At 42.0% G+C, this 14,404-nt stretch overlaps 1 protein-coding gene across 1 annotated transcript in view; it reads left to right on the forward strand.

The window, feature by feature from the left end:
* The first annotated feature begins 2,635 nt into the window (after positions 1 to 2,635).
* The window catches only part of LOC100551906 (zinc finger protein 850), a 33,902-nt gene continuing 22,133 nt past the window's right edge, over positions 2,636 to 14,404 (forward strand). Inside the window, exons 1-3 of the mRNA XM_062969267.1 lie at positions 2,636 to 2,745; positions 6,952 to 7,057; positions 9,859 to 10,037. Coding sequence (XP_062825337.1) covers positions 6,994 to 7,057; positions 9,859 to 10,037 — 243 coding nt within the window. The 5' untranslated portion in view covers positions 2,636 to 2,745; positions 6,952 to 6,993. The remainder of the gene's footprint in view (positions 2,746 to 6,951; positions 7,058 to 9,858; positions 10,038 to 14,404) is intronic.

The raw sequence follows: 14,404 nt of genomic DNA on the forward strand, positions 1-14,404 counted from the left end.
ACTTCTATATTGAGGTCCACAACAAGAACATACATCCACCTCCACTAAGGTCTGGACACATACATCTGCTTTCATTGAAGGCCAAACACACACTGAATACAAAACGGAGTCCTGAGTCTGAACATGCTCAGTGCAATCACATGTCTATAGTCCCTCCCACATCAAGGAGGTAAACTGGCAAATCAACATACGCATAGAATAGGTAAAGGTAAAATGAAGAGCTGGCATTGTCCGTAGACACCTCCAAGGGCATGTGGCCATGGGCATGACTACATGGAGCATCATTAACTTCCCACCGGAGCGGTACCTATTGATCTACTCGCACATGCATGTTTTCAAATTGCTAGGTTGGTAGAAGCTGGGGCTAACAGTGGGAGCTCACTCTGCTCTGTGGAGAGGTACAGTCAAACTGGCAAATCAACATACATATAGAATACAGGTTAGCAAATATATACATCTATCTATACCAGTGATGGCCAATCTATGACACGCGTGTCAGCACTGACACGCCTAGCCATTTTTGCTGACACGCTGCTGCCTGCAGATTGATTGGATGACTATGTCTTTTGTGGCCAAATTCGGTGTGATTTGGTCCAGTGGTTTTGTTGTTTACTCCATGGGAATTATGCACATTACATATATATATATATATATAATTCTATTATTATTATATTATTATTGTAGTATATTATCATATTATTACTATTATATTATTCATTATTCATGACTACATTGAAACTACAATAGAGAGAAATCAGCGTGGAAACTGCAAGAGGTACCATAGATCGTTGTACATGGAAATAAGGGTAGTAAATAGTTTTTGATTTATTAAATACAGTTATATATTACAATTACACAAACATTTTTGTTATTTAAACTATACATATTGCAAAATTATGGGTTTTTTTTCTCGAAGTGACACACCACCCAAGTCATGCTAGGTTTTTTGGTCAATTTTGACACACCAAGCAAAAGCTTGCCCATCATTGTGTTAATGTGGGATTTGTGTATTGGTAGTGTTTAAATGAAATTTGTGTCTTGCCTGTATTGCATGCTGATTGCATCATCCAGAGTGTGCTATAGTTTGTAAAGAGTTAATTGCTAAGAAGCTGTGATGACCTTGATGTGTGGCTGGAACTGGGGAGTATCCAGACACGAGTGTGTGTGCATTGCTGATTGCATCAGTTCTGTTCTGAGTTGTGTTGAGTGCTGTCTGCTGAGAGTAAAATCCTGTGTTCGTCTGCAAGTCTGTTTGTCTTGATTATTACTGCTTTCAGTAAAACTTGTATATAGTTTTACCAAACTCTCTGGGTGTCACTTCGTTCTGCGTTCCACTGACTCCATCCAACTACTGCTGCTCTGCAAAATACTCTGACACATTGCTCTATACACATAATAAAAGTGAAAAATGTGTATTTGTGTATTTGGAGGAGGTGTCCACTTAACCGACAGAGGTTGTGAGGTCTGAGGATGCCTGCCATAGATGTGGGCGAAACATCAGGAGAGAATGCTTCTGGAACATGGCCATACAGCCTGGAAAACATACAACAACCCTGTGATCCCGGCCATGAAAAACTTCGACAACACATTGTGAATACAGGCCTGGTTTGGGGGTGATTGACATTGTATCTGGGAGTTGTAGTTCACCCTTATCCAGAGAGGCCTGGACCCAGCCGATGACAAATCTGGACCAAACTTGGCACACAGCCACAACATGGCCAACTGCGAATAGTGTCAGGGTTTGGGAGTGAGTGTTCTGGGAATCTGGGAGTTGTAGTTCACACTTATCAAGACAGCACTGAATCCAGCCGAGGACGGATCTGGACCAAACTTCAGTGATATTTCCTAACATCCCAAAACATACAATGCCTTCTTCTAATAACTTGGTCCCTGAGCTAGTTAATAAATAAATATTGAGAGGTTGTTATTTACAAAGGTTTCCATGTTTGCATCTATGGTAGTGCTTATATCTATTGCGCCAAAATTGCTATATGTGTGTGTGTGTGTGTGTGTAAAGAAATCCTTGCAAAGTTGGTTTGCAAAGGGAGCTCAGCTTTGCAGAGGCAAGGCCACGCCTAAAACAATGTATCTGTTTGATGGCAGGTGGCTGAGATTGTCAGTTGGAAATCTGGGCTTCAAGAGAGAGCACAGAAAAAGACATGCTCTCTCTGGCTACGGTCAAGTAGTAATTTTGAATATGCTATGCTGTATATATTGTATGCTGATTGATTAGTTATTGATCTTATGCAACTACATGGACATTATACGATTGCAGAACTGTTTATTTGATTTCAACTCAACAAGCAAGAGTAAAGTTTCCTTTGTTCATTTAAATTCCTCTGCCTGGTCTGAGTCTTTTGCACATGGTGTTAACTGGACGCTACTGATTCCGCTATACTCTCACCTGGTAACAATATCCTCCAAGTTTCAAGTTGGAAGTGATATGTCTGCCTGGGCAGGGTTTTACTCTTGCTGCCTGACACCTTTAAGTGGAGGCTTCAATTCACTTGCAAATGGAGCTGCAATCTCTTATTTGCAAGGCTCACTCCCTGCAGGCATTTCCCACTCATTCATGCATTCATGGACTGCATTCAGCTGCAGGCAGGGAGTGTCGAACAGGAACCGGAAGTGTGGGCTGCTCTCAATCTCGCCCGGGCCTCTTTGGAGCAGAAGCACAACTTTATTTTTCTTCTCTTCCTTCTTCCTTCCTTCTTTCTTTCTTTCCTGCGAAGATACCACGAGGTGGTGAGTTGCTCCTTCCTTAATTCCTTCCTTTGCAATGCAACCCCAATGGCCCAGCCTGCATGCAGCAGAAAAGAGGGGCCTATACAGACACATCATAATAATCATAGAATAATAATAATAATAATAATAGTAATAATAATAATAATAATTGCAAGAGACTTGGGCCCTTTGCAAAGAGAGTGGGAGGAGAACCAGAGAGCACAGAGCTGGGGCCATCCAGTCCAACCCCCTTCTTCCATGCAGGAAAAGCACAAAATATTCCTTACCATCCAGCCTCTGTTTAAAAGTTTCCAAGGAAGGACCCGAGGCAGAGAGTTCCACTGCTGAACAGCTCTTAAGCTTTTCCTCATGTTCATTGGCATCCCCTCTCCTGTCATTTGAACCCAGGGCTCCATTGAGCCCTAGTTTGCTCCTAGCTTGCTTCCTCTTCCTTAGCACAGCCTCTATTATTATTATTGACACAACGTCTTAGTATGACACAGCAAACAACATGTTCATGCTTGATGTTGTCCAGCTGTAGAATGCCCAGATATTTATAGGCATTATTGTTTGGCCATTGGGCATATTTATGCCCTCACTTTCAATGATTTTCCCCTTCTTCAATGCCACTGTCGAACATTTGTCCAAACCAAACTCCATGTTGATATCAGTGCTAAAAATTCGGACAGTGTTGGTCAGAGACTGGGTTTCAGTTTCCGTTTTCCCATACAGCTTCAGGTCATCCATGTACATCAGATGCGAAATTTTGTGAGATTTCTTAGATGTTTGATAGCTGAGATTTGTTTTTTGTAAGATTGTTGACAGAGGGATCATGGCAATAATGAAAAGCAGAGGGGACAATGAGTTTCTCTGGAAAATTCTTCTCCTGATGTTGACAAGTCCATAGCTTTCATTTCCAACAAACAGTTCAGTTTTCCAGTGCTCCATCATGTTTTCAATAAAGGTGCCAACGTTTCTTATTATTATTGACACAACGACGTTGTATGACACAGCACACAAGATAGATATGCTGGGTTTCGTATCACAAAATCACAAGTCGAACACTTCCCAAGTGTCTAGGACTGTGTGATGTATTTTCGGATGATGCGTGCAGATCCCAGTAAGGTGGCCTTTTGCAGTTGGCAGATCGTAATTTTGTCAATGTCTATTGTTTCCAAATGCCGGCTGAGATCTTTTGGCACGGCACCCAGTGTGCCCATCACCACTGGGACCACCTGCACTGGTTTCTGCCAGAGTCTTTGAAGTTCAATCTTGAGGTCCTGAGAGCGGCTGAGTTTTTCTTGTTGTTTTTCTTCAATGCGACTGTCACCTGGGATGGCAACATCAATGATCCAAACCTTGTTCTTTTCCACAACTGTGATGTCTGGTGTGTTGTGTTCCAGAACTTTGTCAGTCTGGATTCGGAAGTCCCTCAGTATCTTTGCGTGTTCATTTTCCACAACCTTTGCAGGTTTGTGATCCCACCAGTTCTTAACTGCAGGGAGGTGATACTTGAGGCATAAGTTCCAATGAATCATTTGGGCCACATAGTTGTGCCTCTGTTTATTATTATTATTATTATTATTATCATTATTATTATTATATACACAACAAGATGAATCCACAGCAGACAAGATCATTCTGCTGGCTGTTGTATTGAATCCCACGTTGGACTGGGATCTAGGACTGTGTGATGTATCGGCACATAATGCATGCAGATCCGTGTCTGGTGGCCTTTTGCAGCTGACGGGTGGTCACTTGCTCAGTGGCGATTATGTTTAAGTGCCAGCCAAGGTCTTGAGGCCCTGCACCCAGAGCCCACCAACTGTTAGGAACGCCACAATTTCAGTCCAAAGGAGTTGCAGTCCAACACACTTCAGAGGGCCAAAATTTGCCCATGCCTGATCTAAACAGATGCACATATGGGCTTGGCAATGCTATGATGCTGAGTCCCTTTGGTGAAATAAGATGGGATACAAAAAATTATTATTATATTGTATGACACAGCAAACAAGATAGATATGCTGGATTATTATTATTGTTATTATTATTGGGAGCCCCCAGTGGCACAGAGGGTTAAACCGCTGAGCTGCTGAACTTGCTGACCAAAAGGTCGGCAGTTCGAATCCAGGGAGTGGGGTGAGCTCCCGTTTTTAGCCCTAGCTCTTGCCAACCCAGCAGTTCAAAAACATGCAAATGTGAGTAGATCAATAGGTATCGTTCCGGTGGGAAGGTAACAGTGCTCCATGCAGTCATACCCATGGCCACATGACCTTGGAGGTATGTATGGGCAATGCCAGCTCTTGGGCTTAGAAATTGAGATGAGCACCACTGACTTAATGAAAACCTTTACCTGTTATTATTTCTTTTAGGTGGAACTTTAATTGCACTGCACCCATTGTGCCGGTCACCACTGGGACCACCTTGACTGGCTTGTGCCACAGTCTTTGCAGATCTATTATTATTATTATTTTATTATGATACAGCAAACAAGATAGACACGCTGGATTTCATATCACAAAATCTGATGTCTTGCTCCTGGGCTGCAAGGATCAGGCCTTCTGCCTCCTTCTTCAGGGTCCCATTTGTGAGCCAGAGCCAGGTCTTCTCCTTGTCAGCTTTTCCTTCAATTTTGTCAAGGAACTTTCCATGCAATGTTTTGTTGTGCCAGCTGTCAGCTCTAGTTTGTAGTGCGGTTTTCTTGTACTGATTTTTTGTCTGCTGTGCTTTGAGGAGTTTCTGATTTTTGACTTCAATCAAAGCAGGTTCTTCACTTTGCTTTACATATTCTGCCAGGGCATGTTCTTCTTCTTTGACTGCTTGTTTTACTTGCAAGAGTCCTCTTCCCCCTGATCTTCTAGGCAGATATAGCCGGTCAACATCACTGTGAGGGTGCAGTGAATGATGAATGGTCATGAGTTTTCTTGTTTTTCTGTCCAAATTGTCCAGTTCCATCTGTGTCCAGTTTATGATGCCAGCAGTATATCTGTGATGAGTCATGGGCCATGTAGTCCCGTTCATGGCACTGTAGTCCCAGATGAAGAGGAGAACTTGGGTTTTTCACCGTCTCAGTCAGAATTGGAACCTTCCCAGCCAGATTTGGGAACCTTGCACCTGCAAGAGATTTGTCTTCCAGAAATCTGTCAAACAAGCCCTGAGCCTGAATCTCCTGTGTTTTCTCGCCACGAGTTTTGTAAACATCCGAGAGCGGTTCAAGCGGCCTCTCGTAGGAGTGCTAGGATAGCTGCTAAGAATTCAGCTGATTAAGCCTGCTTTCCATGGGAAACCTTAAGGAGTCATGCATCTGGACTCAGAGATTAGCTTTCGTTTCTAGTTCCCCAGAGAACTGCTCTTTGGTGGGAAAACTAGACCCTATTTAGGTGTTTTACCCACAAAGACATCTTGCGGAGTCAATTCGTCAGCTACTGGAGTAAGTTGTGTGTGGACAGCGCGCTCCGTTTCCAAGCCTCGTTCCTGTTTCAAGCCTTGTCCCTGATTCCAAGCCTTCGCTCCTGTTTCCAGCCTTGTTTACCTTCGCGGACCTTGCCTTGTTTTCCAGGACTCAGCCTCGCTTTGTTTTCCCGGATTTTACCAAGTAATTCCACGGATCTTGTTCTTGCTCCTCGTTACCTTGTTGTCTTGAATCAAGCCTTGTGTTCCAAGTATCAAGTTATTTTCCTAGCCTTGCTCAAGTTCATGGACTAAAGGACCTTGTCATCTCCCCTCACTTGCTTGGCAAGTGAGTGTTTCGGTTATTGGATTACAACTTTGGACCTTAATATTTCATATTGGACATTGTTTCTTTGGACTAATTTTGACCTTTCCTGAAAGGTCTAACTCTGGACTATTTTCTACACTTGTTTTTATTAACTTTATATACTCCTTCAATAAAGATATTAGATAGATTCTGGCCTCTGTGTATGGTTATTGGTGCCCTGCAGCCTGGGTCCTGACAATATCTTATGACAGGTATGGCCCAGGTGTTTATGGCCTTGATGGTGTTGCCTCCATTGAGCTTGCTTTTGAGAATTTTTCTGACCCTTTGTGTGTATTCTTTGCTGACTATTATTATTATTTATACCCCACTATTTCTCCCCACTGATCATGGGCCCAGAGATCATAATGGGGGCTCCATCCAGTCAGCTCCAACTCCAAGTGGTCCCATGAAAGAGATCGAGATATAGGGCATTAATCTTGGGCAAAAACACCTTGTTTCCTTCTTTCCAGGGTCCCTTGCCTTTCGGAGAAGGAGCTGAACCTTGAGGAAGGATGGATCGGGGCCACTCGTCCACAGAGGTCCTTCAGGAGGAACAGGGCCAGGAGGCCTCTCCCGGTCAGGATTCTCTCTCTCTCCTTGTCTCTTTCCTTTGGATTTCCTTTTGCTTCGCCACGTCTCTAGAACCCTGAAGGATCCCAATAACTATTTATCTGTAAAAGAAATTGTCATTATATTTATTGTTGGATTTAACACTGTAGCCGTGGTGCAAATATTTCATGAGCGTTGAGACATGAGCTTTCGACTGTCCTTCGGAATCAGTGCATGGCTTTCATGGGGGAGGTGGTTTTATCTTTCTGTTGTCATTATTGTTGTCTTCTATAACCCCATGTATTCGGCTTTCCATGCCAAAGCAACATAGGTCTATCTTTCTGTGGTTGTTGTTGATGATGATATAATTATTATTTATGGATTTACATAATGCTATGTATTAAGCCAGGGTTCCCCAAACGAAGGCCCATCTGTAATGAAGTATGAATTTTCGTATACAAATGTTATGTTTATTTGTGGGTTTGTGTTTTAAAAAGGTAAGAATTACAGTTGCTGCATCTCAGCACTCAGAGGCTGGTTGCCATGGTGAAGTGGGCGGAGCCAACTGCCGTTTTGCTGAAGAAGTGCAAAGTTTAAAAAAGGAGGGTCAGTCTGTGCTCTGATGAGGCACAGGGAAGACTGATCCTAGGTTAGGGGATCAGGGAGACTCAATTGGTCATTTTGAGTCAGTTTAAAATAAGTTTGGTGACTTATTTAGTATAATCTGTGTCCTAGTAAGGAACAGAGGATCTTTGACAGCAGATCACAGAAGTGACTGTGGTATAAAAGTGGCAGTGGAATAAGGTTAAATTACCTTAGGTGAAAGAAGGAATATTTTAGAGAGTTGATTCATCTTATTCGAGAATTGTAACTGTTAATAAGAAGAATACCTCTACGTGAGAAACATCAATGTAACCACTAAGCTTTGTGCCCGAATAAACTTGTTCTTGTTTTTCCTCTGTCATATATATCATAAACTAAGTGCGCTACCATCTGAAGTAAATAATAAGAAGAAAGGAATAAACAGCCGTTATTAAAACATCTTCACACCATCGAAACCATTTATCTGGCCCCCGCAGTGGCAACGGCTCCTTTCTCCTCCGTTGGTGTGCACCTTTCAAAGCTTTGCTTGTCTATAATGGTATTTTAATTATTATTTAATAATTAATTATTAAGGGGTGCTTTGCTAGTGGTTTTGATGCACAAAGAAGGGGGTTGGACTAAATGGCCCAAGGCGTATCTTACAACCCTCTTAATTATTGTTGTTGTTGTTGTTGACACAAAGACACAGTATAACACAGCAAACAAGATATATATGCTGGATTTTATATCACAAAATCACAAGTTGAATACTTCCCAAGTGTTTAGGACTGTGATTGATGATGATGATGATGATTATTATTAACATTGAGGCTGGGTGGCCATCTTCCAGGGGTGCTTTGCTAGTGCTTTTGGTGCACAAAGGCAGAAGGGGGTTGGACTACATGGCCCAAGGGGTCTCTTCCAACTCTTATTATTATTATTATTATTATTATTATTATTATTATTATTAACATTGAGGCTGGGTGGCCATCTGCCAGGGGTGCTTTGCTTGTGCTTTTGGTGCACAAAGGCAGAAGGGGTTGGACTAAATGGCCCAAGGGGTCTCTTCCATGTATTATTATTATTATTATTATTAATAATAATAATAATAATAATACTTTATTTATATCTTGCCCTCTTTCCACAAGGACTCTGGGCGGCTCACAACAGAATCAAATCACAGGAACCAAAAAGACAAGATGTAATATATAACAAATAATCATAAACAATAAAAAATATTAAGAAATGATATCACAATAAATAAATAAACATTGTACTATGTTTAAGAACATATTGCACCGCGGAGGAAAAACCAGTTAAAACCAATAGGCATGGACAAGGCTGAAAGACCACCATCCATAATTAAACTTTTAGTGCCAGAGCAATTTAGTTTCTTGTTGCTGTTGTTGTTGTTGTTGTCATTATAATTCATGTATTTATATAGTGCCATGATTGGGCCTTCACTGCTTGAGCAACATAGTTGTTTGCTTTTCTTCTTCCTATTCTTATTATTATTATTATTATTGGGCTGCTTTGAATTTTCTGGACTGTATGACCATATTTCAGAAGCATTCTCTCCTGATGTTTCACCCACATCTATTGCAGGAATCCTCAGAGGTTGGGAGGTCTGTTGGACACTGGGCAAGTGGGCTTTATATACAGTAGAGTCTCACTTATCCAACGTTCTGGATTATCCAACACATTTTTGTAGTCAATGTTTTTAATACTTTGTGATATTTTGGTGCTAAATTCGTAAATACAGTAATTACAACATAACATTACTGCGTATTGAACTACTTTATCTGTCAAATTTGTTGTATAACATGATGTTTTGGTGCTTAATTTGTAAAACCACAACCTAATTTGATGTTTAATAGGCTTTTCCTTAATCCCTCCTTATTATCCAAGATATTCGCTTATCCAAGCTTCTGCTGGCCCGTTTAGCTTGGATAAGTGAGACTCTACTGTACCAGAAAATGCCGGCGATCACAGAACAGGAGGAAAAAGTCTGTGCTCGTCGACATAGAGGATGGAGAGACAGCACCTCCTGTGGCCGGAATCGAGCATAACCTCCAAGGACACCGAAGTTGGAAAATTACGACATATTACCTCTATCTGTTGTCTGTTCTGTATTGAATGTTTGCCGTCTATATGTTCTGCGATCCACTTCGGGGTGAGAAGGGAGGAATATAAATGCTGTAAAGAAATAACTAAATAAATAAATTCTTCCCTCGTTTTTCCTTCAGATTATGGCCAGAAGAGGGGTCCTTCTCGGGGGTCGCATGGGATGTCCTTGAGATCCTCTCAGCGGAGAGCGAAGGATGGAGGAGGAAGAAGAGGAGGAGGAGGCCTGGAGAGGCAGCCGAGGAAGGACAGGACCCTCCCGGATCAGGACGAAGGTGCTTCTCAAGCCACAAATCAGAAGGTAGGGACCAGGACTGGATGCGCCTTTTGTGGGAAGTCCTTCGGCTCCGGATCCAGCCTTGATCCAGAAGAAGGGAAGGGACCAGGATTAGGGTTAGGGTCTGCATCGCCTGCGGAAAGAGCAGATCTTTCGACTCCATCTGTCAGCATGTTGCAGTGGTGGTGGATAGCTGCATCGATATAGATAGATTTACGATAGTAGATAAAGCTTCCAACCATCAGATCACGCCTTGTCTTGGGAGTCACAGTCTCTCAGCTTCAGAGCAAGGTCCTTTCACCACCACGAACACACCCTTCCACATACCCCTTCCTAATGATAAACTTTCATTATATTGTTTTCTTCTTTATGAGGTGTATGCCTCAACTACAACTCCCTACAAGCCACTCTAAACACCTTCGCAGAAGCATACGAGAAGCTCGGCCTCTCACTGAACATCGAGAAAACCAAAGTGCTCTTCCAACAGGCGCCAGCTAAACCCTTTGCAATGCCAGCTTAACGGTGTAACATTAGAAAATGTTGACCATTTCCGCTACCTTGACAGCCACCTCTCCACAAAAGTCAACATTGACACTGAAATACAACACCGCCTGAGCTCTGCGAGTGCAGCATTTTTCTGAATGAAGCAGAGAGTGTTTGATGACCAGGACATCCATAGAGATACCAAGGTGCTTGTTTACAAAACCATTGTCCTCCCAACCCTGCTCTATGCCTGCGAAACGTGGAATGTCTACAGACGACACTGAAATACAACACCGCCTGAGCTCTGCAAGTGCAGCATTTTTCTGAATGAAGCAGAGAGTGTTTGATGACCGGGACATCCGTAGAGATACCAAGGTGCTTGTTTACAAAGCCATTGTCGTCCCAACCCTGCTCTACGCCTGCGAAACGTGGATGGTCTACAGATGACACTGAAATACAACACTGCCTGAGCTCTGCGAGTGCAGCATTTTTCTGAATGAAGCAAAGAGTGTTTGATGACTGGGACATCCGTAGAGAGACCAAGGTGCTTGTTTACAAAGCCATTGTCCTCCCAACCCTGCTCTACGCCTGCAAAACATGGACGGTCTACAGACATCACACCCAACTCCTGGAGCGTTTCCATCAGCGTTGCCTCAGAAAAATCCTGCAAATCTCTTGGGAAGACAGGCGGACAAATGTCAGCGTGCTGAAAGAAGCAAAGACCACCAGCATTGAAGCGATGCTCCTACGCCATCAACTCCGCTGGACTGGTCATGTTGTCCGAATGCCCGATCACCGTCTCCCAAAGCAGCTACTCTACTCCGAACTCAAGGATGGGAAACGTAATGTTGGTGGGCAGGAAAAGAGATTTAAAGATGGGCTTAAAAGCTGTGGCATAGACACTGAGAACTGGGAAGCCCTGGCCCTTGAGCGCTCTAATTGGAGGTCAGCTGTGGCCAGCAGTGCTGCGGAGTTCGAAGAGGCACGAACGGAGGGCTTAAGGGAGAAACGTGCCAAGAGGAAGGCCCGTCAAGCCAACCCTTCCACCTGGAAAGCGATGTCCTCACTGTGGGAGAACATGCAGATCAAGAATAGGTCTCTTCAGCCATCTACGGATCCATCCCCAAGATAGCAAAGATGGAGGACCATCATCCTTGAACTTCGAGGGATCATCGCCTAACTTTTAGCCCCAACTGTGTCCTTCAAGGCTGTGGTTTTTTGGCTTCCTGTCACTTTGTCTTCCAGCAGCGGATCCTTTCTATTTATATACTGCCCTCTTGTGGCTGCACCTGAGCGATGCATACATACACAGCAACTAATCTTCGATATCTATATACTCCCTCTTGTGGTTGCCTTTGAGCACTGCATGTATATATGTTTGCTTGTCCCACAAACGCTTGCTTCTACATGGCTTGATGGATCTGGACCAGGGGGTCCTCAAACTTTTAAAGCAGAGGGCCGGTCCACAATCCTTCAGACGGTTGAGTGGCCAAATTATCATTTGAAAAAAAATACAAACAAATTCCTATGCACACTGCACATGTCTTATTTGTAGGGCAAAACAGCAGCAACAACAACAACAATGAAAGAACATTACAATATTTAAAAATGAAAACAATTTTAACCAACATAAACCTATCAGGATTTCAATGGGAAGTGTGGGCCTGCTTCTGGCCAAGGAGATAGTCAAGTTAATTAGGATTGTTGTTGTTGTTGTGAGCCTTCAAGTCATTTCAGACTTTAACCGAGCTGAAGTTTAAATTTATTTATTTATTTACTGCATTTATTTACTACATTTATATCCCACCCTTCTCACCCCGAAGGGGACTCACAGCAGCTGTATGTACATATTATAATACATATTATAATACATTGTATATACATGTAATAATAATAATATTATGATGTAATACAATGTAATAATAATTATAATAATAAATAATAATAATAAATAATAATTATAATTCACTATTATAATTGTATATTTATATTACATGCAATATTACTAATAATATTGCGATATAGTTGTATAATATAATATATTGTATGTATATATACTTGTGAACCGCCCTGAGTCCCCTTCGGGGTGAGAAGGGCGGTATATAAATGTCGCAAATAAACAAATAAATAAATAAATAAATACAATATATTATACTATTAGCATAGCACAATATTTGCATTATATATTACAGTAGAGTCTCACTTATCCAAGCCTCGCTTATCCAAGCCTCTGGATTATCCAAGCCATTTTTGTATTCAACGTTTTCAATATATCGTGATATTTTGGTGCTAAATTCGTAAATACAGTAATTACAATATAACATTACTGCGTATTGAACTACTTTTTCTGTCAAATTTGTTGTATAACATGATGTTTTGGTGCTTAATTTGTAAGATCATAACCTAGTTTGATATTTAATAGGCTTTTCCTTAATCCCTCCTTATTATCCAAGATATTCGCTTATCCAAGCTTCTGCCGGCCCAATTAGCTTGGATAAGTGAGACTCTACTGTACTATATTGAACTATACCACTATACTGTATTATTCTATGTAATATATAACATATAATTAATATTATTATTATATGGTATTATTATTAGCATTATATTGTATAACATTATAATATTATTATCAATATTATATGTATATACAATATATTATATTATTAAAACTGATATAAAATATTATATTATAAAACTGATGGTGGGGGCCAGGTAAATGACCTTGGAGGGCCGCATCCGGCCCCCGGACCTTAGTTTGGGGACCACTGATCTAGACCATACCTGTCATTAGCCAACTTAAAAGAATTGTGGGATTCCAACTACTCCAAAAACAACTTCATTAGGGGTGAGGCCCCAAAAGTAAGAAATATGTATGCAGTGCTCAGATGCAACCACATTGGCTACTGGCCTGTAGCTATGCAGGTATGCAGCCCTGAAGACTACAGTAAGGACATGTATTGAAGGCTCAGCATGAGACCTCGGATTGACAAACCATAGCCCTGGAAGCCATGGCCAGCACTAATAGAACAAATCATACTATTGTAAAGCTAACAATGTGTAAAGTGGATTTAAAAGCATCCTAACTTCAAAAGAGTGTTTTGAATTTAGTGCTGTAGCTTGGCCCTGGTTATGCTTTGACATATGAGCAGCGTTTTTGAGTTAAGAGCTAGTGCTAGAGGGAGCGCTAGTGCAAGAGTAGAGGGCTTTAAGGCTTCAAGGGAGCGGCCTCTGTGCCTCATGCATCCATGCTTTTGTCCGCTTTGGGAGATTGCTGCCTGCTTTGCTCTCGTCCGCTTAGAGGAACTTGGGTTAGGTGGTTTTGGGTGGTCTGCTCACACTCGCAGCTCCAACTTTTCTCTCCACTCCAAACTCCAGTATCAGTCTGGAATCGGGGCCAGTCTAGGATACTGGGCCCATAAACAAATGTCAGAGTAATTTACGCAGCGCAGCAGCAGTTGGATGGAATCAGTGAAACGCAGAACGAAGAGACATCCAGAGACTTTGGTAAAACTATATACACGTTTTTACTGAAAGCAGTAATAAAGACAAACAGACTTGCAGACAATGGGCACATCACTCAGCAGACAGCACTCGACACAACTCAGAACTGAACTGAACAGAACTGATGCAATCAGCAATGCGCACACACTTGTGTCTGGACACTCCCTGGTTCCAGCCACACATCAAGGTCATCACAGCTTCTTAGCAATTAACTCTTTACAAACTATAGCACACTCTGGATGATGCAATCAGCATGCAATACAGGCAAGACACAAATTTCATTTAAACACTACCAATACACAAATCCCACATTAACATTCCTGGTGTGTTTGGCTTCATGGAGAGAAAGAGGGAGAGAGAGCAAGAGAGTGGAGGAGGCTGGACTGAGTACAGTAGGAAGGAAG

This window comes from Anolis carolinensis, chromosome 2 (genome assembly GCF_035594765.1).
Source record: "Anolis carolinensis isolate JA03-04 chromosome 2, rAnoCar3.1.pri, whole genome shotgun sequence".
NCBI classification, from domain to species: Eukaryota; Metazoa; Chordata; class Lepidosauria; order Squamata; family Dactyloidae; genus Anolis; species Anolis carolinensis.